Raw genomic sequence first — 25,647 nt, forward strand, 5'->3', positions numbered from 1 at the left:
CATCACCTCTGCCTGCGACATGCCCAAGTTGCCAGGTCTGGTCAACTGGGCAGTGCCCCCTCTGACCACATGGCTGTGGCGGTGGCTGGCCTCAGCACCCAACCAGACTCTTCCTGCCCAGAGACGGCTGCTTTGCCCCACCCCCAGCTTGCTGACAATGCTCGGGGTCTCACAAAACCTTCCCGCCAGGTACCCACTGTCATCTCATAAGACTGTCACGAGTCAGCCTCTGATTCTGGCATGTGGGAGCACCCTAACCGATACCCTACTTGAAAGAAAAAATCCTAAACATAGGAAAGTTTTGTGCAGCCAGTGCAGCATGGTTATATAGAGCAAAATGCGGAAATATCTAACGTCCCCAAGCAGAGCTGCTTGATTAAACGATGGCCACTCTACTTGACAGAACAGTACTAACCACTAAAAAAAAAAAAATTTGTTTATGACAACAGGGAAAATGCTTACCTTAAAACATTGACAAAGGGAAGGATTTTAAGTACAGTATTATAATCTTGCAGAAAAAAATGACTAGAAATAAAGTACCAAAATATTAAGAGTAGATGTGAATTTTTTTCCTCAAAATTTTAAATTAATTTTTAAATTACATAAGTAATACAGGCTTACTATAAAATATTCTCAAGATACATAAAGAAAACTTTAACAAGGTCCCTTGGCCCATGCCTTGTCCACCCACCGCGCTGAAATAACCAACATTAACTAAGTCCGCCGTGTACCTGTTCTCTGCTTAACTTCACGCTCTCACAAACACTTCTACACGGAACTTCATGAGGTCTCTCTTCTCTGCCCTTCTCCCCTCCCCCCATTTAGGGGTCATACTGTACACATTCTGCTCGGTCTGGGTTTGCTTTTTCACTTCCCACACTCAGAAGAAGCTTCTTCTACTCATTCTCCCTGGGTGGTGCAAATGGTTAAAGGGTTTGGCTGCTAACGGACAGATTGGAGGTTCTAGTCCACCTAGAGTAGAGCTGACACACGTGGGGTTGCCATGAATTGGAATCGACTCGACGGCAGCTTTTTTTTTTTTTTAATTCTTCAGACCTGTGCTGTAGTGTCATGTCTTCTGGGAAGACTCTGAATACTTAGGCTTATGGAGGCCCTTTCCAGGCTGTGTAACCCGCAGGCATTAGTGATTCACACTCTGAGTGTCCTCAGGGCAGGGGCTGCGCCCTCCCTACCTTTTAGCTCCAGTACCTAGCCCAGTGCCTGGCACACAGACGATGACAATAACTACGGTGCCATGAAAGATGAAAGCACTGAATGAGGTAGCAATAAGCTTGAGGAGAAGACAGCTCTGAGTGCAGACAAGGCCTGAAGGACTGAGCGTTTTTTCAGCGAGGCTGAATTAAGGATAACACAGAGGGTACAGAGACAGACACCAAATCAAGCAAGCTTGTCTGCTGTCCTATTGATTCCGAGTCATGCTGACCCGAGGCGTTATGGAGTAGAACTGAGCCATAGGTTTTCCCGGCTGTAATTTCCATGGAAGCAGATTGCCAGGCCCTTCTTCCACGCACCACTGGATGGGCCCAAACCACCAGCCTTTTGGTTAGCAGCTGACGGCAACCTGCCTGCACCACCCGGGACCGCCTTAGAGATGACACCATGCATGTGAAGAAGAAGGGGTCCGAGGAACTGAACTAGATTATCTCAGCAAAGGATGGTAAGAGACAGAAAAGTAGGGGAAGAGTAACCAAGAAGAAATAGTCTTGGTAAACAGTAAGAGGTAATTAAAAAAGCTCACACAGTTATTCTTTTGCTCCAAATTGTTAGTGTTTGTGGTAAGGTTTCTAAAACAATTTTTTGAAGGACTAAAGAGTCCCTAGGGTCAGTCAGATAAACTGTCTGACAACTTGGAGCCCACTTTCTTACCTAGGTTTCTTAAGGTTCAAAAGAATTCACATAAGAAAAGTATGTTGAGTGCCACGTAAAGGTAAGGAAGCACCATTACCATCCACATCCGCACTAGAGGTGGCATCTACTGATTCCATGACTGAGAGCAGGCTTCAGTCACAAAATTCTAAATTTGAGTTTATTTAAAAAAAAAAAAAAAAAATTCTATTCAGAGGATGATGCTACCTTCTTAGCTTTGGAATATCTCTGCATAACTTATTCAAGTCATCACTGTTCTCCTTAAAGGGCCTTCTATGCTAGAGCCCTGGTGGCACAGTAGTTAAAAGCTCAGGTGTTAACCAAAAGATCAGCAGTTCAAATCCACCAGCTGCTCCTTGGAAACCCTACAGGGCAGTTCTACTCTATCCTATGGGGTCACTATGCTTCAGAGTTAGAAGCCTAAGGAAGAGCAACCCTTTTAAATCTGTATTTTAAAATGTTGTTGTTAGCTGCCGTTAATTGGTTGTGTGACTCACAACAACTCTGTACAACAGAGCATAACGTTCCCCACTCCTGTACCATCCTCACCATCATTGGTATGCTTGAGTTCATGGTGAAGGCCGCTGCGTATTTTGAGAGCCTTCTAATCTAGGGGGCTCATCTTCCAGCATTATATTGAACAATATTCTGTTGTGATTCATAGGGTTTTCATTGGTTTATTTTCAGAAGTAGATTTCCAGGCCTTTCTTCCTAGTCTCTTACACTATAAACACCACTGAAGGCTGTCCACCATGGGTGACCTTGCTGGTATTTGAAATACCGGTGGCATAGCTTCCGGCATCACAGCAATACGTAAGCCACCACAGTATGCCGAACTGATCAGGCAGGTTGGGAACATTCTTCTCATAGCTGACATTTACTGAGGGTTCACTAGTACCAGTCACTATGCTCAGCTACATTTTCTCATTTAATCCACAAAATAACTGTGTCTGCTAGTAATCTCTATGCTCATTTAGAATTAGAGAAGGCAAGTAACTCTTCACTTCCGCAGGCTGTAAGTGGCAGGGCCCAAGTTTTGACCCAGGTTTGTCTGGCCCCATGCCCAGGGGCCTGAGTACCGCCTACTCCATCTTCCTAAGACTATGAGGATGTTGTGAAGAGCCGGAAGGCAAAATCAATGGTTCTAGGCTGTGGGAGTATTGCTGCTGTGTCCGCTGGCCTTATTTCTAACCACATCACTGAAACTGAAACATTGCTAAAATCACAATAAATGTGCTTAGACAACATTACGTAATAGTCAACATGCTGAGAAACAATACCGTCCCTCAGCCCGAGTCATTCAGAATTCTTAGTCTGAGCTTTCACAATTGGCTCCCTCAGTCAGACCCAGACAAGGCTCTATTTTGAATTCTAATGAGGACGTGGCGCGCTGAATATTTAAACTGCAATTACAAGATCCAGGTCCTGCTTTTACAGAAATGCCCTATTTCTTTCTTTTCCTAAATACAAGTCACAGACCTGAAAACACAGGTCGGCACCGGTAGGAAAACATCAGTCTAATGTACGTTTAAAAGCTAGAAAAAAATATCTTGTTTTCTGTCCTATAGTACTAATGGGGTGGGGGAGGGGAGAGGAAAAAGGAAAACCACGCAGAGATCGTGGAAATGTCTAAAGTGGGGGCTCCGAGTGAAAGGTCCACAAAGAGGTGCTTGAGTCCTTTGTGAACAACTGAATAAACAAATTCATCGTCAGGGCCTTCTTGTGGGTGGCCCCCTCGCAATTTGGTCTGTATTTACAACCAGAAATGGACTCACTGCTAAAGCATCTATTTGTGATCTATCAGACCAGCAAGGAAGAAATGCCGAGGGCAGGAAAACTAAAGAACATTTCATAGCTCATCGTCTATTTTTGAACCCCTTTGAGTAAAGTGATGATACACAGGCTGCTATCCCCAGCTCACTCGAGTCCTCTGGTTAAACTGTAACCAAGTGCAGTGTGAACACACTGGAATCGACATGCACTTGAATCCCCACTCAACTGCACACGTACGAATAGTTAAAACATACCCTGCCTGCAATTTTGTGTATGCATGTGTTTTTTAAATATATAATGATCAATCTAGCTTTGAATTTGGGAAGGCCAGGTGATTAACTCTGTGTTACGTCTTGAGGTTCTTGGACTAATCTCCTGCCTCCCAAATGACTTTCTTATTAAGGTCTTAAATGAACTTGCACGGCTTTGAACATCCTCTTCTAAACGCTAGCATTTATACAAAGGGAACAGGGTTTACTTTTTTCTGATCTGTCCTGTGGTTGATTCTCTGTACTGCTGCTACCCAATACGTCCACCGAGTTTTAAATTTCAGCTATTTTTCATTTCTCTAAGTTCCATTTAATGATTTTTCAAATTTGCTTTGTTACTTTTTAGAGTTTCCTGTTCTCAGAATATACTTTCAAGCTTGTCATTTATTTCTTTCCACAGAATAAGCATAGTTGATTTTATAATCCGTGTCTGATAATTCTAACATTGTTTTAGTCAATGCGATTGGTTTCCACAGCCTGTTGCTGGTCCTTGGTCAGGCTGTCCTGTTTACATGTATGCTTAGGCTATCTTTGAGTGTGTGCTGGTCATTGCCTTTAAAAAATTACTTTTAGTTGATTCTTAAAGACCTAGGATAAATATGCCTTCCTCCAGAGCAGTATTTCATTTGATTTTGGTGCCTGATCCACCCTGCGTATGTATGCACAGGGTATAAATCCATACAGAGGGCCTTTCTGTGACCACAGCTTGTCAGGAACTGTCTTTTTTCCTTTCCTTTTTCCTCTATTCTGCTCAATGCCAAGGCTGCAACAATCTCCAATAGCTGGAGAGAATGGAGAAAGTTCACATTTCGTTCACTTTTACCCTGAAGGTGTGGCTCTCTGGGGTCCCAGCTTAATGTGAAAAGGGTCTATTACGCTTCCCAATTTAAGTGGGCTCCTGGCCTTAATTTCCCCCTCTCCCCCTTCGCTTGCCTGTTCAGGCTATGGAGGTTCCTGATTCCTGCCTGCAAATGGGCTTTATCAGATAAAGAAAGAGACTACAGGAAAATACCTAAGAGTCTAGAGGCTGGACACAAAACAATGATCAGACAATGATCAGTCTCAGTTTGCCAAGGGTTTACTGGATCTACTCAGGAAATTCCACAATATGCCTGTGTTCATAGGGTTAACAGTAATCAGTTGAAGACTTAGAAGGAAACTGTTAACCCAGTTAGGTGTCATAAATACAAGTCTGATCTCCCCAGAGCTTTAGAGGTCATATCCTGAAACCATCAATATGCAAAACTAGCACTGCATGTCAACAAACGCATATGTAACTGCAAACTTCCCTTAAAAAAATAAAAATTCAAGTTATTTTCCTTTCCAGGTATCAGCCATCAGAAATGATACAAGGCTCGCTTTTTGGTTGTTGAGCTATGATATCAGTGAAACAGTAAGGAAATACTAGAAAAAATAATTGAAGGGATAAGAGAAGAACTTCTTTCTAAAGTATTTCCACTAAAAGAATATGTGCTGAGGACCACTATATTGCAAATATAAAAAACTACCAATATATCAATAAAAATGTTCATTCCAAATTAATAGCAATATGGTTGCTCAACACACAAATACGGCCTCAGGAAAGTTGTCACTTAATCTGTGAACACTCTCCCTACTTGAGACATACAATAATAAAAGCTAATAATTGCTCACTGCTTACAACGTGCCAAACACCGTTCTAACTGATCTATATAAAAAACACACACGTACACAAAATTGCACACAGGTGTGTGTATGTATGTGTATATATATTTACATTCATTTATTCCTCACAACAACCCTCTGAGGTACACGACATTATTATCCCCTTTTCGGAGATGGGGAAACCAAGGCAAAGGGTAGTTGAGTGGCTTTCCTGAGCTCACACAGGGGGTGAGTGGTGGAGCTGGGATGTGAGTCCAGGCTCTAGGGTCCACACCCTTGACCACAAGGCTATAGTGCCTCTCCACATACATATGGAGAGCCAGGGAGGCTGGCCCGCATTAGACATTTCACATATTCTGTACAACTGAATTTTGACAACCAGGTATCCACTTTTTTACAGCTGAAGAAACTAAGGCTCAGCAAGATTGTTTATACAAGAGTCAAAGAGAATAAGAGACAGTGGTGCGAGTGAACCCACATCTCTCTGTCTCTCAAGTTTTAGGATTTAGTGTGAAAAACAAAGTTTCCATAGACATAAGTTATGTGGGAAAACTGGCAAAGCAAAATCAGGGTGGGTTTGCTTCTGCCAGGAAGCAGAAACGAGCATAGGACAATTCCAACAGAATCAGGAAGGCATGGGCTGGTATCTGAAGGAGGAGAATTGCTAGCAGGAGGGGAAGCAGAGCCAGGTGATAAAAAGAAAACCAGCAGGGCCCCTCAGGGCTCCAGTGCCTCCAACTTCCAGGTAGCTGTCTGCCTGACACCTGTTGTAGAGTTTTCAGTTTCAACCAGCAAACACAGGCAAGGAAGGTAATGAATGATTCTCCAGCCGTACATCTCAGGTCACCCTTGTACTGAGGTACTTGTTCTAAAACTGGAGAGATTGGATCCATTTTTCATATCAAAAGGGCTAAAAGTTAGGCAAAGCATGTCCTCAGATCACTAGTTTTTATTCCTGTTGTATTTCTACTTTTAGTGAAGAGGTTAGCTTTACACTTGGTCCGCCTCTGAGAACAAGTGCTGATTACCGCTGCTGTCAGGCCATTTATTATCACCTGCCTTTGGGGAAGGCACTGTAGGCAGACAATGATTTACACCTCACAGAAATCTGCATCTGAATGACTGCGGAATAACAAGTGCAGGTAAGCCTTGCTTAATGTCAGTTAGGCGACATCCCACCATCCTACCGCATATACCGCATATTTCTTTTTAAAGGGAAAGCGGCTCTTCTTTCCTTTATTATTTCCCCCAATGGTTTTAAAGACCTCAGACCCAGACTCTTGCAGCACTGGACCACAGGCAGGATACAGGCAGGTGAGGCAGAGGACAAGGCTCTGGGCGCAAGCTTGGGCTTTGAAAGTCCTTGGGTAGGCAGCGGGGCTGGGCTCGGAGCGCTCCGCTCCGCCTCCCTCGCTTCCTCTTGCTCTCCTGCCTCTGGGCTCTCAGCTGCTGCTGCTGCTGCTGCCTGTTCCTCTGGCCTCTGCGGCAGCTCCAGCAGCAGCAGTGGCAGCGGTGCGGACTGGGGCAAGGACGGGGATGACCAAAAGCGGGCTCCTCTAAGATTTTAATAGGATGTTTGTACAACATCCAAATCACATAATGTCCTATTTCACAGAACGTATGGTGGACGTTAAACAACGCACATCGGTACCTGCATCAGAATTGCTTGGCGTACTTGTTAAATAATGAATACTTTCGTAGCAACCCTCTATGACAGAGGAGAACTGCCCCACTGGATTTCTTGGGTGGGTTTAATCTTTACAGAAGCAGATCACCAGGTCCTTTCTCCTGAGAGCGGCTGGTGGGTTTGAACTGCCAACCTTTCAGTTAGCATCTGAGCACTCAACCACTGCACCACCAGGGCTCTAGAAACACCACCTTAGACCTTCTCAATCAGAATCTCCAGAGGAGGGCCCAGGAATCAATACTTTAAGCAAGTACTCCAAGTGATTCTTATCTTGGCATCCAAAACAAAACCAAGCCCATGCTGTCCAGTTGATGGCAACTCATAGTGACCCCACAGGACAGAGTACAACTGCCCCATAGTGTTTCCAAGGCTGTGATCTTTATGGAAGCAGGCTGTAACATCTTTCTGGGGCAGAGTGGCTGGTAGGTTTGAACCGCTGACCTTTCGGCTAGCCGCCAAGCGCTTAACCACCGCATCACCAAGGCTCCCTCACATGAGGTATCAAGACGTAAAGTGACTTGTTCAAATAAAACATTACTAAACATAGGGTTGGAACCCCAGAGGACTTCAGAACCTGGTGTCTAACTACTCTGCAGTCCAAGCTTGAACAATTAAGCGTATGATTGCAAAGGGCAAGCTAGGTCACCTTTAAACTCAAAAAGTCCCCAACCAACCACCTGTATGATGTCATACAATTTCCCAAACTATATCCGTTGTAAACATAAAGTTTTCTTAATTAAAAAAAAAAAGTTAACAATGTATTATACTACCTCTGAATCTAAAACAATTCCCTTCATTTTAACCTGATTTAAGGATCCTTTAGCAATGTCAATGCTTCATCAAATGGGACTGTCCGTATCGGAGGAGCGACCAAATCCCCACAGCAATTAGACAAACGCGGGAAACTCTAAGCAGAGTAAACCTGCAAGCAGTCAGAGGAGCAAAACCGTAATTACGGCTATGTCTTACCACAAGATGTTGACCTTCTGTCCACCATAGTCACACGCCTGGTTTCAGTGCGAAGCTTCTCATCAGTATTCTCCACCAGGTTGGCAAGGTCGTCAATTATCTCTGGGAAGGAAGACAAAGAGGCATGACTAGCACTCTAAAAATACCACGGTTTACATCAAAGCAATACAGCTGCGGTAGAGTCCTGGAAATAATTCTCTCAAGTCCAGTAAGTAAAAAGGTAAAGAACGCATGCAAATTCTTTGAAAATTGCAATTCTAGCTCAAAAAGAAAAAAAAAAAAGTAGTATAGAAAAAAAAAAACTGGTTTCCCACAATTCCAGGTGACAGAGGAGAAATGTCAATACATTCTAGGGAAAAGAAAGCGTGGCCCAGCCAACCTGTCCTGTCAGTAAAAAGGCAACAGAAAATACAGAAGACTTCAAGGAACACCTGGGTGCTTCCTGTGAAAACCCGGTGACGATGAAATCTAGCGAACCAAGAGATGACTAAAAAGAAAGAACTCTAATCCATAAAAAGAAAAATCGGTAAGTTGGACTTTGCTGAAATTAGAAAACTTCTGCTCTGCAAAAGACACTATTAAGAGAATGAAGAGACAAGCCAGAGACCGGCAGAAAATATTTGCAAAACATTTATCTGATAAAGAGGCTATATCCAAGATATAAAGAACTCAAAACTCAAAAACAAGAAAAAAAAAAACAACCTGAATTAAAAAAATGGACAAAAGATATTAATACACATCTCCCCAAAGAAGACACGCAGGCAACAAATAAGCATATGAAAAGATGCTCGACATGACATGTCCTTAGGGGATTAAAAACTAAAGCAACAATGAGACGCTGCTACACACCTCTTGTTGCTGCAGTCACTTGCTATGGAGTCGATCCCTACTCACAGCACAACCCAGAGCGCAGAGTAGGGCTGCTCCAAAGGGCTTTCAAGGCTGTGACCTTTTGGAAGCAGATCACCAGACCTATCTTCTGAGGCACCTCTAGGTAGGTTCGAACAGCCAAACTTTCGGCTATTTTTTCAACGCTTTTTGGCCATTTGTGTCACCCAGAGCCACATCTACTGGAACAGCTAAAATCGAAAACACTGACACCACTAAGTGCTAGACAAGATGTGGGGCAACAGAAACTCTCACCTGCCGGCGGGGGAAAGGCAAAGTGGTACAGCCGCTTTGAGGGGCCTGGGGGCTTCTCACACAAAGCGAAGTATATGCCTGCCACAAAACCCAGCAATTGTACTCCTAGGGACTTACCCAAACGAGCTGGAAACTTCTATTCACAGGAAAACCCGCACACACGTTTATAGGAGCTTTATTCACACCCGTCAAAATCGCAAACAACCAAGATGTCCTTCACTAGGTGAATGAATAAACAAACTGTGGTCCATCCACACAATGGAGTATTGTTGTTGTGATGTTGTTAGGTGCCATCGACTCGGTTCTGACTCATAGCGACCCTATGCATAACAGAACGAAACACTGCCCGCCCGGTCCTGCGCCGTCCTTACAGTCGTTGTTATGCTTGAGCTCACTGTTGCAGCCACTGTGTCAATCCACCTCGTTGAGGGTCTTCCTCTTTTCCGCTGACCCTGTACTCTGCCAAGCATGATGTCCTTCTCCAGGGACTGATCCCTCCTGACAACATGTCCAAAGTATGTAAGACGCAGTCTTGCCATCCTTGCCTCTAAGGAGCATTGTCTGTACTTCTAAGACAGATTTGTTCCTTCTTTTGGGAGTCCGTGATATATTCAACATTCTTCGCCAACACCACAATTCAAAGGCGTCAATTCTTCTTCAGTCTTCCTTATTCATTGTCCAGCTTTCACATGCATATGATGCGATTGAAAATACTATGGCTTGGGTCAGGCGCACCTTAGTCTTCAGGGTGACATCTTTGCTCTTCAACACTTTAAGGGAGGTCCTCTGCAGCAGATTTGCCCAATGCAACGCGTCTTTTGATTTCTTGACTGCTGCTTCCACAGCTGTTGATTGTGGATCCAAATAAAACGAAATCCTTGACAACTTCAATCTTCATTTATCATGATGTTGCTCACTGGTCAACTTGTGAGGATTTTTGTTTTCTTTATGTTGAGGTATAATCCATACTGAAGGCTGTGGTCTTTGATCTTCATTAGCAAGTGCTTCAAGTCCTCTTCACTTTCAGCAAGCAAGGTTGTGTCATCTGCATAATGCAGGTTGTTAATGAGTCTTCTTCCAATCCTGATGCCCCGTTCTTCTTCATATAGTCCAGCTTCTCCTATTATCTGCTCAACATACACATTGAATAGGTATGGTGAAAGAATACAACCCTGACGCACACCTTTCCTGACTTTAAACCAATCAGTATCCCCTTGTTCTGTTCAAACAACTGCCTCTTGATCTATGTAAAGGTTCCTAATGAGCACAATTAAGTGTTCTGGAATTCCCATTCTTCGCACATGCTATCCATAATTTGTTATGATCCACACAGTCAAATGCCTTTGCATAGTCAATAAAACACAGGTAAACATCCTTCTGGTATTCTCTGCTTTCAGCCAGGATCCATCTGACATCAGCAATGATATCCCTGATTCCACATCCTCTTCTGAAACTGGCCTCAATTTCTGGCAGTTCCCTGTCGGTATCCTTTTCTGAATGATCTTCAGCAAAATTTTGCTTGCGTGTGATATTAATGATATTGTTCTATAATTTCCACATTCGGTTAGATCACCTTTGTTGGGAATAGGCATAAATATGGATCTCTTCCAGTCAGTTGGCCAAGAAGGTGTCTTCCATATTTCTTGGCACAGACGAGGGAGCACCTCCAGCGCTGCATCTGTTTGCTAAACATCTCAATTGATATTCCATCAATTCCTGGAGCCTTGTTTTTCGCCAATGCCTTCAGAGCAGCTTGGACTTCTTCCTTCAGTACCATTGGTTCCTGATCATATGCCACCTCTTGAAATGGTTGAATAGTGACTAATTCTTTTTGGTATAATGACTCTGTGTATTCCTTCCATCTTCTTTTGATGCTTCCAGCGTCATTTAATATTTTCCCCATGGAATTCTTCACTATTGCAACTCGAGGCTTTAATTTTTTTCCTCAGTTCTTTCAGCTTGAGAAACGCTGAGCGTGTTCTTCCCTTTTGGTTTTCCATCTCCAGCTCTTTGCACATGTCATTATAATACTTTACTTTGTCTTCTCGAGAGGCCCTTTGAAATCTTCTGTTCAGTTCTTTCACTTCATCCATTCTTCCTTTTGCTTTAGCTGCTTGATGCTCAAGAGCAAGTTTCAGAGTCTCCTCTGACATCCACCTTGGTCTTTTCTTTCTTTCCTGTCTTTTCAGTGACCTCTTGCGTTCTTCATGGATGACGTCCTTGATGTCATTCCACAACTCGCCTGGTCTTCGGTCACTAGTGTTCAATGCATCAAATCTACTCTTCAGATGGTCTCTATATTCAGGTGGGATATACTCAAGGTCATATTTTGGCTCTCATAGACTTGCTCTGATTTTCTTCAGTTTCACCTTGAACTTGCATATGAACAACTGATGGTCTGTTCCACAGTCGGCCCCTGGCCTCGTTCTGACTGATGATATTGAGCTTTTCCATTGTCTCTTTCCACAGATGTAGTCAATTTGATTTCTGTGTGTTGCATCTGGCGAGGTCCATGTGTATACTCACAGTTTATGTTGGTGAAAGAAGGTATTTGCAATGAAGAAGTTGTTGGTCTTGCAAAACTCTATCATTCGATTTCCGGCATCGTTTCTATCACCAAGGCCGTATTTTCCAACTACCGATCCTTCTTCTCTGTTCCCAACTTTAGCGCTCCAATTGCCAGTAATTATCAGTGCATCTTGATTGCATGTTCGATCATTTTCACACTGCAGCAGCTGATAAAAATCTGTTTCTTCATCTTTGGCCCCAGTGGTTGGTGCGTAAATTTGAATAACAGTCGTATCAACTCGTCTTCCTAGTAGGTATAGGGATATTATTCTATCACTGACAGCATTGTATTTCAGGATAGATCTTGAAACATTCTTTTTGACGAATGCAACACCATTCCTCTTCGAGTTGTCATTCCCAGCATAGTAGACTATATGATTGTCTGATTCAAAATGGCCAATACCAGTCCATTTCAGCTCACTAATGCCTAGGATATTGATGTTCATGCGCTCCATTTCATTTTTGACGATTTCCAATTTTCCCAGATTCAGAGTTCGTACATTCCAGGTTCCGATTATTAATGCATGTTTGCAGCTGTTTCTTCTCATTTTGAGTCGTGCCACATCACCAAATGAAGGTCCCAAAAGCTTTACTCCATCCATGTCAATCAGTCGACTCTACTTTGAGGAGGCAGCTCTTCCCCAGTCATTTTTTGAGTGTCTTCCAACCTGGGGGCTCATCTTCCAGCACTGTATCAGACAATGTTCCGCTGCTATTCATAAGGTTTTCACCGGCTAATGCTTTTCAGAAGTAGACTGCTGGGTCCTTGTCCCTAGTCTTAGTCTGGAAGCTCAGCTGAAACCTGTCCTCCATGGGTGACCCTGCTGGTATGTGAATACCGGTGGCATAGCTTCCAGCATCACAGCAACAGCCTAGCCCCCACAGTACCACAAACTGACAGACACGTGGGGGAATGGAGTATTATTACTCACCATTAAAGAGAAATGAAGTATCATCGTGTGAGAAGACATGGAGGAACTTTAAATGTATGCTGCTAAGTGAAAGAATCCAGTTTGAAGGAGCTACAAACTATCCGATTTCAACTAAGTAACATTCTGGAAAAAACAAGACTATAGGGACAATAAAAAGACCAGTGATTGCCAGGGGTTCAGGATCGGAGGAGGGATGAAAAAAGTGGAGCCCACGGCATTTTTAGGGCAGTGAAGCTATTCTGCATGCTGTAATGGTGGACACATGACATTATGCATTTGTCAAGATTCACAGAGTGAACCCAAATGTAAACTATGGACTTTAGTTAATAACTATGTATCAATACTGGCTCATCAGTTGGAACAAATGCACCACAGAGGTGCAAGTTAACAGAGGAAACTGTCTGGGGGAGAGCAGGTATAGGGAGCACCCTGCGCTTTCTGCACAGTTTTCTGTATACTTAGCACTGCTCTAAAAAACAAAACCGTGGCCGTCGAGTCAATTCTAACGCATAGTGACCCTAGAGGACAGAGGAGAACTGCCCCATAGTGTTTCCAAGGAGCCGCTGGTGGATTCAAACTGCTGACCTTTTAGTTAGCAGCCAAAGTCTTACAAAGTGTATTAAAAAACAAAAACAAAAAAAATCTAGAATGGAGAAGTGAGAGACCATGTCATAAGAGATAATAGAACTGAATCCATTTAAATACTGAGCTAAGAATAAAACACTGGATTACATTACAGAAAGATACCTAACGTTAAAAGAGTCAGCAGAGTAACTATGACTGAGAAGTCAGGAAGCAGTTGAGGAGAGAAGAAAGGGGGAAAGGGGTTGAAGCCACTGAGCTTCATCACTCATGAAAAGGCTGCATTGGTTGCTGAAAAGTGAAACACAGTGAAACTTACAGCTTTCTTAAATGACCAGAACTTCAGCGTTGCATGTAAGTTACTCAACCTTCTATGGACCTTTTACTAATTACTATCTCTTCTAAGGAATCAATGCTGTAAAGTTTATCATTTTTATGTTAATTTTTAAAGTGAAATTAAGCACTTATCAAAACTTAAAATAGCAGATACAGTATGATCCTAATCATTTCTAGCCATCTTTTATATTTACAAAGCCAAAGGGATAAACCTGGATGACGTTAACCTAATGGTAATCTGTGGCATCACTAAGGGGGTGCAGTCTGTACCCCCGAGACTGTCCGAGGGAATGACACCAAAATGACCCCAGTGTCCACCAGTGGCGGTGGCAGCGGGTGGGCAGCAGCGCCATGGGAGGGGCTGCCATAGCAGTGGCATCATTAGGGTTGGTGTTACCCAGTGCGGTAGCTCGTTGCCGCCACCACCACTCGCCTCCCATCAACTTCAAGCAACCAGGCCCTGGCGCCCGCCACTGGGCAGAGAGGAGGGTCTCCACCTTGGCCAATGGGAGAAGTGGGGAGCTGTGGGGAGCGACACTTACTGATGAAGATCAAAGACCACAGCCTTCTGTGTGGATTACACCTCACCATAAAGAAAACAAAAACCCTCACAACTGGACCAATAAGCCACATCATGATAAATGCAGAAAAGTTTGAAGTTGTCAAGGATTTCATTTTACTTGGATCCACAATCAATGCCTATGGAAGCAGCAGTCAAGAAATCAAACGACCTATTGCATGGGGCAAATGTGCTCCTAAAAACCTCTTAAAAGTGTTAAAAATAAAAAATGTCACCTTGAGGGCTAAGGTGTGCCTAACCCAAGCTATGGTCTTTTCAACTGCCTCATATGCATGTGAAAGCTGGACAACAAATAAGGAAGACAGAAGAGGAAGAAGAATATTGAATATATTACCATGGACTGCCAGAAGAAGGAACAAATCGGTTTGGGGATAAGTACAGCCAGAATGCGCCTTAGAAGCAAGGATGGCTAAACTTCATCTCATGTACTTTGGATATGTTATTAGTAAGGACCAGTCCCTGAAGAAGAATATGATGCTGGGTAAAGTAGAAGGTCAGTGAAGAAGAGGAAGACCCTCAACGAGATGAACTGACACAACACAGTGACTTCAACAGTGGGCTCAAACATAGCAATGACTCTGAGGATGACGCAGGACCAAGCAGTGTTTCGTTCTGTTATACCTGGGGTCGCTATGAGTCAGACAGCACCTAACAACAACCTCTATTCCCTGTCTCAGTTAATGGCACAACCATTCATTTGCTTGCCCAAGCTAGAAATCTTCAGAGTCACTTTGCCTCCTCCCATTTTCTTCTTAATCTGATGTTCCATTTGTTAGCCACTGTTGTTGGTTCTGCCTCCCCAGTACCTCTCAATCCTATCATTCTCTTAAACTGTGATTAATATCTCACAAAATTGTGCCAGTCTTTCTGAAACGATGTGCTAACTTATCTTCCTGTTTCTAGTCCTGAACCCTTTCAACCCATTCTCCATAGTATGTTGTTGTTCGGTGCCACTGAGTCTATTTCAACTCATAGCAACCCCATATGACAAAGCAGAGCTGCCCTATAGGGTTTCCTAGGCTATAATCTTTATGCAAACAGAGCACCATATCTGTCTCCCGCAGAGCCACAGGGTGGGCTCAAACTGACAATCTTCGGTTGGCAGCCCAGTACTTAACTGTTGCACCACTGGGGCTCCTTCTCTATACTACAGCCAAGAACATATTGTTTTCTCATATTTTAATTAATTAAAATTTAAACAGCCACATGTGGCTAGTGGCTACTGTACTGAACAATGCCGCTCTGAAGCAATCACTTAAAAGAAGAAAACCAAACATATGCATACACCCCACCAAGAGATACAGCTTTAAAAAAAATAGAGGAAATAAAATGAAATACAAAAAAATGCACAATTCACCCAAAAGGAGGCACAAAGAGCAAATAGGACAAAACCCCCACAAGTATCTAGATGGCAGACTTCACCTCGACCATATGGATGTTGTTGTCATTATTACTTGCTGTTGAGTCAGTTCCAACTCATGGCAACCCCACGTGTGCAGGGTAGAGCTGCTCCACAAGGGTTTCAAGACTGTGAGCTTTTGGGAGCTGATCACCAGGCCTGTCTTCTGAGGTGCCTCTGAGTGGGTTCAAACCACCAACCTTTGAGTGCTTAAGCATTTGCCCCACCCAGGGATGCCTCAACCATATCAATAGCACATTAAATTCAATAGACTAAAGTCCTCAGCTAAAAGTCACAGAATGTTAGACAAGATTTAAAAAAAAAAAAAAGGAAGATCCAAGGATATGCTTTTACCAGAAGCTCACTGTAAATATAAAGAAGAGACAGTGTCTGCACAGGAGAAGCCAGCATGGCTATATTAATATCAGACAAGGGAGACATCAAGGCAGGAAGTCCTACCAGAGATAAAAAGGAACCTTTCATCATTATGCACAGACACATGTAACGAAAATGGAAAACCCTCCAACATTAAGGGAATCGTTTCTAAATAACCCATGGATCAAAGACGAAATAATAAGTTATAACAGAATGTTGATAATGACAACCCAAAATAAAATTGTGGGTTGCAAATAAAGTTGTGCTTCCAGGGAAGTTTATTGCTCTAAGTACATACATTAGAAAAGAAGAAGGATGAAAAATCAATTATCAGACTAAAGGAAATAAGTATATCATCATCTCAGTATGTGTGGAAAAAGGGTCTGACAAAGTCCACTGCCCATTCATGATACAAATGTTCAGCAAATAAGAATGAAAGGGAACATCTGCAGTGGGATGAGGGACATCTTTGGAAAACGTAGAGCTAACATCATCCTTTACGGTCAAACACTGAGTACGTTTTCCCTAAGATTGGGAACAAGGCAAGGATATCTGTTCTGGTAACTTCTGTTCAACACTGTATTGGAAGTCCTATGATAGTCAATAAAGCAACTGTCTCAGTTAATGGCACAACCATTCATTTGCTTGCCCAAGCTAGAAATCTTCAGAGTCACCTTGCCTCTTCCCATTTTCTTCTTAATCTGATGTTCCATTTGTTTGTTGGAATCTATTCTTTACACCTACTAGAGCTACTAGGTGAACTGAACCAGTTTGCAGATGGAAGGTCCATTACACAGGAATGCTTTTTACAATACGCCTGGCAGCTAGATGTTTAACCTTTGGCTGAACACTTCCAGTGACTGGTAACATGGAAATTCACGACACAATCAGTTCCATGGCTGAACTTGGGGATGGCTCTACTTACTATAAAGTTCTCTATACTGAGCTGAAAACCTGCCTGCTTTCAGCTTTCACCTTAGTTATTTCTAGAACAACACATACCAGTGTTCCTTATTTCACAAGACAATTCTCCCAATATATCTCAGTCTTCTCTAAGCTCCAAGCATTAGCAGATCCCCTAAGGAAGTGATTTCCAGGTCTTGTGACACCCTGATGCTAAATTCAGGCAGTATTCTTCCTAAAACATGATTCAAGGACTTAGATACATGGTTTCAGCTTTTTTCTGGTCAGCAAAGAATATAGTTGAGTTTATATACAGTTATTCTACAGGACAGAATAGAACTGCCCCACAGGGTTTCCAAAGAGCGGCTAGTAGATTTGAACTGCTGACCTTTCGGTTAGCAGTTGCAGCACTTAACCCACTGTGCCACCATATATATAAAAGTGAGTATTTTTATGATCCATTTCTCATGCCCTGATAGAATATTCCACAGTAACAGTTTTGCTTTGCACATTTCTTCGTACATTGTTCTTTTGCAACTAATTACAGTCAGGTTTGCATGATATGTTTTAATGCCTCAATACGTCATAAAATTCAGGCTTAATAAGCCTCTGCCATTATCAGAAAGCCAGCTGCAAACTATTCTTTGTCTGACACCAACTATGTCAACTGTTACATGTCATCTGAGTTTCTAGGGAGTTTTTTTAAAGTTTGTGAATATTCATAACCATGACATTGTTAACTACCGTCAACTCATGATGACCTTATCTAAACAGGACAAAATGTTGTCCAATCGTGTGTCATCCTCACAACCGCCAGCGTATTCAAGTCCATCTTTGCTGCTAACATGCCAATCCACCTCATCTTCCATGTCCTTGTCGGCCTCCTGTTGTTGTTTACTGTTGAGTCAATTCTGACTCATAGCGACCCTACAGGACAGAGCAGATCTGCCCCATAAGGTTTCCAAGGCTATAAATCTTTATGGAAGCTGACTTTCACATCTTTCTCCCACAGAGCAGCTGGTGGGCTCAAACCACTGACCTTTTCGTTAGCAGGTGAGCACTTAACCACTGTGTCACCAGGGCTCTTGTTGGCCCTCTACTTCACCAAATATGATGTTCTCTAGCAACTGATACCTTCTGATGTCATGTCCACCAGCAAGTGAGTCAGACAGTGTTCTGTGGTGATCAGCAGGGTTTTTATTGGCTAATTTTCAGAAACAGATTGCCAGGCCTTTCTTCCTAGTCTGTCTTCAGGAAGCTCCACTGAAACCTGCCCATCATGGGCGATCCTGCTGGTATTTGAAATACTGATGACATAGTTTCCAGCATCACAGCAACACACAAGCCACCACAATATGACAAACTGCCCCCAATTCTTTTTTATGCCCTTCATTTTTTAAAATTATTTTTTCTGATTTTTCCTCAAATAAATTGGGGTCAGCAGGTTCATCTTCAATCTCACTAATTCTGACTTCCATTGCCTTGATTCTGCTCCTAAGACCTTCTATCAAGTTGTCTAATTCTGAGATATTATTGTTAATCTTTTGGATTTCTTGTGACTTTCTCTGTGTGGATCCTATCAGCCTGTTAATTTTGTCGTTTTGTTCTTGTATTGTTTTCCTGAGCTCTTCTATTGCTTTGTCTGTGTGTTCCTGGCTTGGTCTGAGTTTTGTCTGATCTCCTTCCTGATCTCTTGGAGAGCTCTGTATATTAGTCTTTTGAATTTTATCTCAGTAGTTTCACTACCTTACCTTCCTCTGGAAGGTTAACTGGTTCTTTATTTTAGTCGCTTGTTGGAGCCATCTTGACCTGCTACTTTATGTGATTTGATATTGACTGTTGTCTCTGAGGTATCAATAAGTTATTATACTTATTTATAGTATGCTTGTTTACTGTGTCCTAACTTTTTGTTTTATTTTGTTTTGATATGCCCAAGTAGGCTGGGTGTGTAAGCTACTTTGGTTATTGGCGTCTTTGAAGCTCTCAAGTCCTCTCACCAGGTGGTTAGAGCAGCTATTAGGTACGTGAGCCCAGGAGTCTGTTCACTTTTCCTGTAGAGGTCTGACACAGGTGTCCAGGTTGTAAGTCACCAAGTGTGTGGTACAGACTCTCACCTATAGTCCTAGACAGGCAGGGCTGCATAGGGTGTTTGGAGCAGGCACAGGTATCTAGCTGCAGTAGGGGGCTATGTACGGAGCAAGACAGGGGGCTGAAGGCTGCCCCTGGGTGCCTGGGTGGAGGGCATGTCCGTGACCCCTAGAGCGCATGGTGGGGGCGGGTATTGCAGCTGGTCCTTGCGCAACCAATACTCTTGGCTGGAGGGACTGGGAGGTACCACTTATTCTCAGAGCCCAGTCATGGGTGGCTAGATGGAGTGAGTGGTACCACCAGGCCTCAGGGTCTGGTGTCAGTGGGTAAGGCCCCTGTTTAAGGAGCAGGGTGGTGTCAAATGTCACACATCTGCAGCTCCCCCTTGGCTGCTGCAGTTGAAAATTGGCTTCAGGTGTACGCAGACTAATGCAGCAAAACTCAGTAGTCAACAACAGACAACGCTGAAGAGGGGAAGGTTTTAACTCAGACCAAACACAAGGTTTTTCGTTTTGGTTGTCAGTGAAACCTCTTCTGATAACTAGGTTTTGTTGTTGTTGTTTGTTTTTCAACAACTCTATTTTTTAAGTTATAAAACTTAATAGACTCTAGACCCAGTGCCGTCGAGTCAATTCCAACTCATAGCAACCCTACAAAACTTAATAGCAGTTTAAAATGAGAGAGGAAAAAACGTCAATCATTATCTAAACATCCCAGTATAATAACTATTGTAGTCACTTCCCTTGAAAGATTTTACATAAACGTATACATTTTTATGTAATTGTAACATATATAAAAGCCTTTTTCTCCCTTAACATGATGTCATTTGTGCTTTTTATGTAGTGATATAGTCTTCAGTTACAATTTTTAATGGTTACAAATATTCAATCCATTACATAACATTCATTAAATAATGGCCCATTGCTGGATACTGAGAATGCTCCTATATTTCTAAGTAGGCAACGAACAAAACCAAAAGCCTGTTACCATCGATTCGACTCCAACTCAGAGCAACCCTGTAAGGACATGCCGTTTCCCAGGAGTGGCTGGTGGGTCCAACTGCCAACACTTTGGTTAGCAGCTGAGCTCCTGACCACTGCGCCACCAGGGCTCCATACAACGACTACTTCCCTGCATGTCATTTTCTTTCTTTTGTATCATTTCTTTCAGTTAATGAAGTGTGACTATGACTGCAGCGTGGACTTTGAAACATATTGCCAATTATTTTTTAAAGGTTTATACTGCCAGTGTTGGCTGGTTTAATCGAATTCACTCCACTTGTCAGTCACTGCAATATCAAAAGGAGATTCCCTCAGCCAGGGAGCCTAGGGGAATTCCCACCTGGCAGACCACTGGGTGGAAACTCCCCTCACCTCAGCCTATTAAGAACAAATTAAATACAGGTTTGAGAGCACAGGCTGTGAAACAAACAGATGACTGTTTTCAGGTTCCTGAGAAGAAAGCCTCCAAAGAAAAACCGATATGTGGCTTCCCAGTAAGTATTTGTGCTTGGTTTCAAGAAGGAGCTCGTATTTCTATAATGTGTTGCTTTGAGACACTTGAGTGCCATTCCAGCATGGAACAGAAAAACAGACAATGTAAAGTTTGACAGGAAGCTGACAGAATCAAAAGCAGTAAGAATATCACATGGCATCAAAATACCTGACTCCAATTATACATCATCATTTTTCTATACTTCTAATTACAGTCTCCACAAACGCTGTGTAAAGGCAGAAAGTGTGCTATATATTTTCAAATGAGTTTGGTGCCTTTTTGCGCTCATAATGGATGCTAGCAGTGGTAAAGTCATTTGTCATTATGACTTTCCCTTATATTACTGTTATGGACTGAATTATGTCCCCCCCAAAATATGTGTTATAAATCTCAACCTCCATGTCTGTCGGTGGTTATAATCCCATTTGGGAATGGGTTGTCTTTGCTATGTTAATGACGCAGGATTATTGTAGGGTGTGTTTTGAGTCAGTCTCTTCAGAGAAAAAAAAAAAAGATTGGGACAAGCAAGCAAGCAGAGATGGAGCAAATATAGATGCCAAGCACATGGAGATCTCCTAGGAACTAGGAAACAGAAGCTGAAGAGACAAGGACCTTCCCACAGAACCCACAGAGAGAGAAAGCCTTCCCTTAGAGCTCGGACCCTGAATTCAGAATTCTAACCTCCTAAACTGTGAGAAAATAAATTTGTTTGTTAAAACCAACCACTTATGGTGTTTCAGTTACAGCAGCACTAGGTAACTAAGACCATTGCTAGTAATATTTGAGGAAAATGCTGAAACAAAACTGTGAATAAAGAGCCTTCCTGGAGGCATCAGCTTAACACCCTCTACTCCCTACAAACACAGCAATGATTGTGAGGATGGAGCAGGACCAGGCAGTGTTTTGTCCTGATGTGCACAGGGTTGCTATGAGTCAGAGCTGATTCAACAGCACCTAACAACTCCCTACAATTAGAACCACGTTTCAAATTATCAGTGACAACTAAAATAAAGTAGGGGGAATCTCTAATAATACCACACCCTACGAGAAGTTGACATATATATTGTAGAAACCAGGAACACAAGGCAAGACCAATCTGCGTCCCAGCAAAGGAAAGGTAACAGCTTGTCTATGGCACCCTGTAGCAAGGAAGCCAGCTGGCCACTCAGGAGATCCCAGGAGAGCCTCTGGGAAGAACTCTGGCTTTGGAGAAACTCCCCTGGGCCACACCAGCTCACACCTTATCACAGCAAATGGGCCAGGTTCAACAGAAAGGCTCTTGTTCCTTCTCTCCTTCCTCCCCACCACAGACCAAGGCCTTTTCATTCCTTCTTCATCTGGGTCTAAATATATGTAGCAGAGGCCTTCCCTAAGCTAGAATCCTTCCCAACTTCTAATAATGGACAGACATGGGTTGCTATCTGCCGATGAGCAAACAGACAACAGGCAGAAATAAAGAGTTCAAAATGAAGGAATGACCTGAGGAAGATCAGACAGAATGTCCTCTCCCTCTTCCTCCTTCTGCCTAGAAAATAAAATACTGTCATGAAAAGGATAAACCTTGAGAAACTGTTTGGTTTCTTTTTTTTTAAACAATATTCAAGAGGACACTAAATCAATTCAACAACAGAAAGCCACAACAAGGGAACACTTTAAGATTACTGAAAACAGAAACATACTTGTCAAGTTAAAAACCACAAAGAAGGCAGTTAGGCGGACTGTAAAACAGATTTTTTTTAAAAAGGCTTGAATAATCTCCCAGAAGTCACGCAAAAAGGGTTGGAGAGTAGAAAATGTGGACCGGGGGCGGGGTAGGGGAGAGGGAAAGACAGGGATAAAGATCTAGGAAAACAGGAACAAACACAATAACCAAATAAACAATAAATTTTCCTTGAGCTGAAAAAATAATTGAGTCTTCCTATTAAAAAAAACTCACCAAGTTCCACGCAAAATTAATGAGAAAGGTCTAGAAATATTTCAGAAAATTTCTGAATTTCAGGTAGACTATTAGTCCTGTAGACTATTCTCTGAGTCTTTGGCCTCCTTGTTTCTCTTTTGCTCCAGACTCTTTATGGCTGTGTAGTATTCCATTACGTGTATGTACCACATTTTGTTTACCCATTCATCTGTGACAGGCACTTAGATTGTTTCCATCTTTTTGCTATTGTAAATAACACTGCAATGAACATAGGTGTGTATATATCTGCTCATGTCAGTAGTTTTAGTTCTCTAGGGTATATACCCAGGAGTGGAACTGCTGGATCACAAGGTAGTGTTATTTCTATTTTTCGAGGAAGCACCATACTGTTTTCCAAGGTGATTATACCATTTTACAACCCCACCAGCAGTGGATAAGGGTTCCAATCTCTCCACTTCCTTGCCAGCATTTGTTTCCTGTTTCTTTTAACTCAGTGCCATTTTAGCAGGGGTAAGACGATAACTCATTGTAGTTATAATTTGCATCTCTTTAATGCCTTATTGGAAACCCTGGTGGTGTAGTGGTTAAGTGCTATGGCTGCTACCCAAGAGGTTGGCAGTTTGAATCCACCAGGCGCTCCTTGGAAACTCTATGGGGCAGTTCTACTCTATCCTGTAGGGTTGCTATGAGTCGGAATCGACTCAACAGCAGTGGGTTGGTTTTGTTGGTTGGGTAATGGCTTATAGGAGCCCTGGCAGCACAGTGGTTAAGCACTCAGCTGCTAAATTGAAATGTTTGCAATTTGAACCCATCAGCCACTGCCCCAGAGAAAGATGTGGCACTCAGCTTCCATAAAGATTACAGCCTTGGAAACCCTATAGGGCAGTTCTACACTGTCCTATAGGGTTGTTATGAGTCAGACGTGACTCGACAGCAGTGGGTACGGTACTGAAATGAACTATTACATGGGTGTATGTGTGTATTATATATACATATATATAAATTATATCTATATATGTGTGTGTATATATATGTATTTATATAAAATAAAATGACCTTTAGGAAAATATTTGAGAGACAAATGACACTTTACCATCCCCCCAAGTATGTGTGTATACTACTCAAAAGTATCATTCTTGAAAAAAAATTTTAAGTATTTTCAGATGGTGAAGAAATGAATGAAAAAGGAAATCAAGACTAGGTGAATCACGGTATAACATAAAACAAATCACGGTAAGCAACGAATCCATCAAAACAAATCTAACGTTGTGAAACTTAATATTAACACAAACTTTTTCATTGTGAAATGTAAGTCACATAAAGAGAAGTATTTTTAAAAATGTACAATTTATACAATATGGATGGAGCTTGAAGTCATTATGCTGAGTGAAATAAGTCAATCACAAAAGGACAAATATTTTATGACCTCACTTCTACATAAAGACAAGAAAAGGCAAATGTATAGAGACCAAAGCTTACTAGTGGTTACCAGGGACGGGCTGGATGGGGAAGGGGGCTGGTTAACAGGGACGGAAAAATTGCACTGATTCAGGGTGGGGTTACACAGCTAATTATTGCTTCTGTTCTACCTCCTAGTTCACTGCACAGTGCCTGGGGCCTTAAAAGCTTGCAAGCAGCCATCCAGGGTACAATTGGTCTCTACTTACTTGGAGCAACAGAGAAGGAGAGTCAGGACTAGGAGGAGTATGGAATGTGTAGCTTATTTGCCTCCATAAATAACTACCTCCTTTGCTATGAGACCAGAAGAACCAGATGGTGCCCGGCTACCATTACTGCATGTCTTAGTTATCTAGTGCTGCTTTAACAAAAACACCCCAAGTGGGTGGAACAGAAGTTTATTGTCTCAGAGTTTAGGAAACTAGAAGTCCAAATTCAGCAACCCAGCTCCCCGAGAAAGCTTTCTCTCTCTGTCAATTCTGGAGGAAGGTCCTTGTCATAAATCTTCCCCGGTCTAAGAGCTTCTCTCAGCACAGGGGCTCCAGGTCCAAAGGACACGCTCCGCTCCCAGCTCTGCTTTCTTAGTAGCAGGAGGTCCCCCTATCTCTCTGCTTGTTTCTCTCTTTTGTATCTCAAAAGAGATTGACTCAAAATGCAAGCAAATCTTATAGATTGAGTCATTTGTCATTCTCATTAACATAACTGCCTCTAATCCTGCCTCATTAACATCATAGAGGCAGGATTTACAACACATAGGAAAATCACATCAGATGACAAAATGGTGGACAATCACACAACACTGGGGATCATGGCCTAGCCAAGTTGATACACAGTTTTGAGAGACACAATTCAATCCATAACACTGCACATTTTGAGCAAAGATTCTATAGAAGAATCCTGATCAAAAGGAGAAAAATGCTGAACAGAATTTCAAATTCTCATGGACTCCAGACTTTCTGAAGCCATGCAGGCTCAATGAAACCCTGAACTATTGTCCTGAGATGATCTTTAAACCTTAAACCAAAAATATCCCCTGAAGTCTTCTTAAAATCAAACAATAGTTTAACTTGACTAGTAAAGAATGTCTGCCTTGAGCATTGTGCTCTTTTAACAACTATCTATATGGGATCAAATTGACAATAGCAAATCAAAAGATTAGATAGGAACCTTAGGGGGCAGTGAGTTTATGTTAATGGGGAAGAAACAACTGAGAAAAGGAGAGTGAGAATAGTTGCACAACTCAAAGAATGTAATCAGTGTCACTGAACTGTACATGTAGAAACTGTTGAAATGGTATATGTTTTGCTGTACATTTCTCAACAAAATAAGTTTTTAAAGTATACAATTTAATGAGTTATCACAAAGTGAACATTCATTTAATTATCACACAGTTGGAAAAAAAAAAAAGCTGCTAACATTTCAAAAGCCACCCACGTGTCCCCATCTAAGCACTACATCCTCCCTCTCCTCCCCAAGTACTCAACATTCTGATTTTTATATAATCACTTCCATGCTTTTCCTTATAGTTTTACCACCTATAGAAAGTCAATGATTCATGCCATTTTGCAACCACCAATGTAATAACTGATTCAGGGAAGGATCATCTATTGATATTAAACCACAGGGTGAAATGCTGTTGGGA

At 42.3% G+C, this 25,647-nt stretch overlaps 1 protein-coding gene across 2 annotated transcripts in view; it reads right to left on the reverse strand.

Moving 5' to 3' along the window:
* Positions 1 to 25,647, reverse strand: part of STX8 (syntaxin 8) — a 344,866-nt gene that overhangs the window by 125,969 nt on the left and 193,250 nt on the right. For both annotated transcript variants that reach the window (XM_010596609.2, XM_023556455.2), the window contains exon 7: positions 8,230 to 8,331. In XM_010596609.2, coding sequence (XP_010594911.1) covers positions 8,230 to 8,331 — 102 coding nt within the window. The remainder of the gene's footprint in view (positions 1 to 8,229; positions 8,332 to 25,647) is intronic.

Source organism: Loxodonta africana, chromosome 18, assembly GCF_030014295.1.
Source record: "Loxodonta africana isolate mLoxAfr1 chromosome 18, mLoxAfr1.hap2, whole genome shotgun sequence".
Lineage (NCBI taxonomy): Eukaryota > Metazoa > Chordata > Mammalia > Proboscidea > Elephantidae > Loxodonta > Loxodonta africana.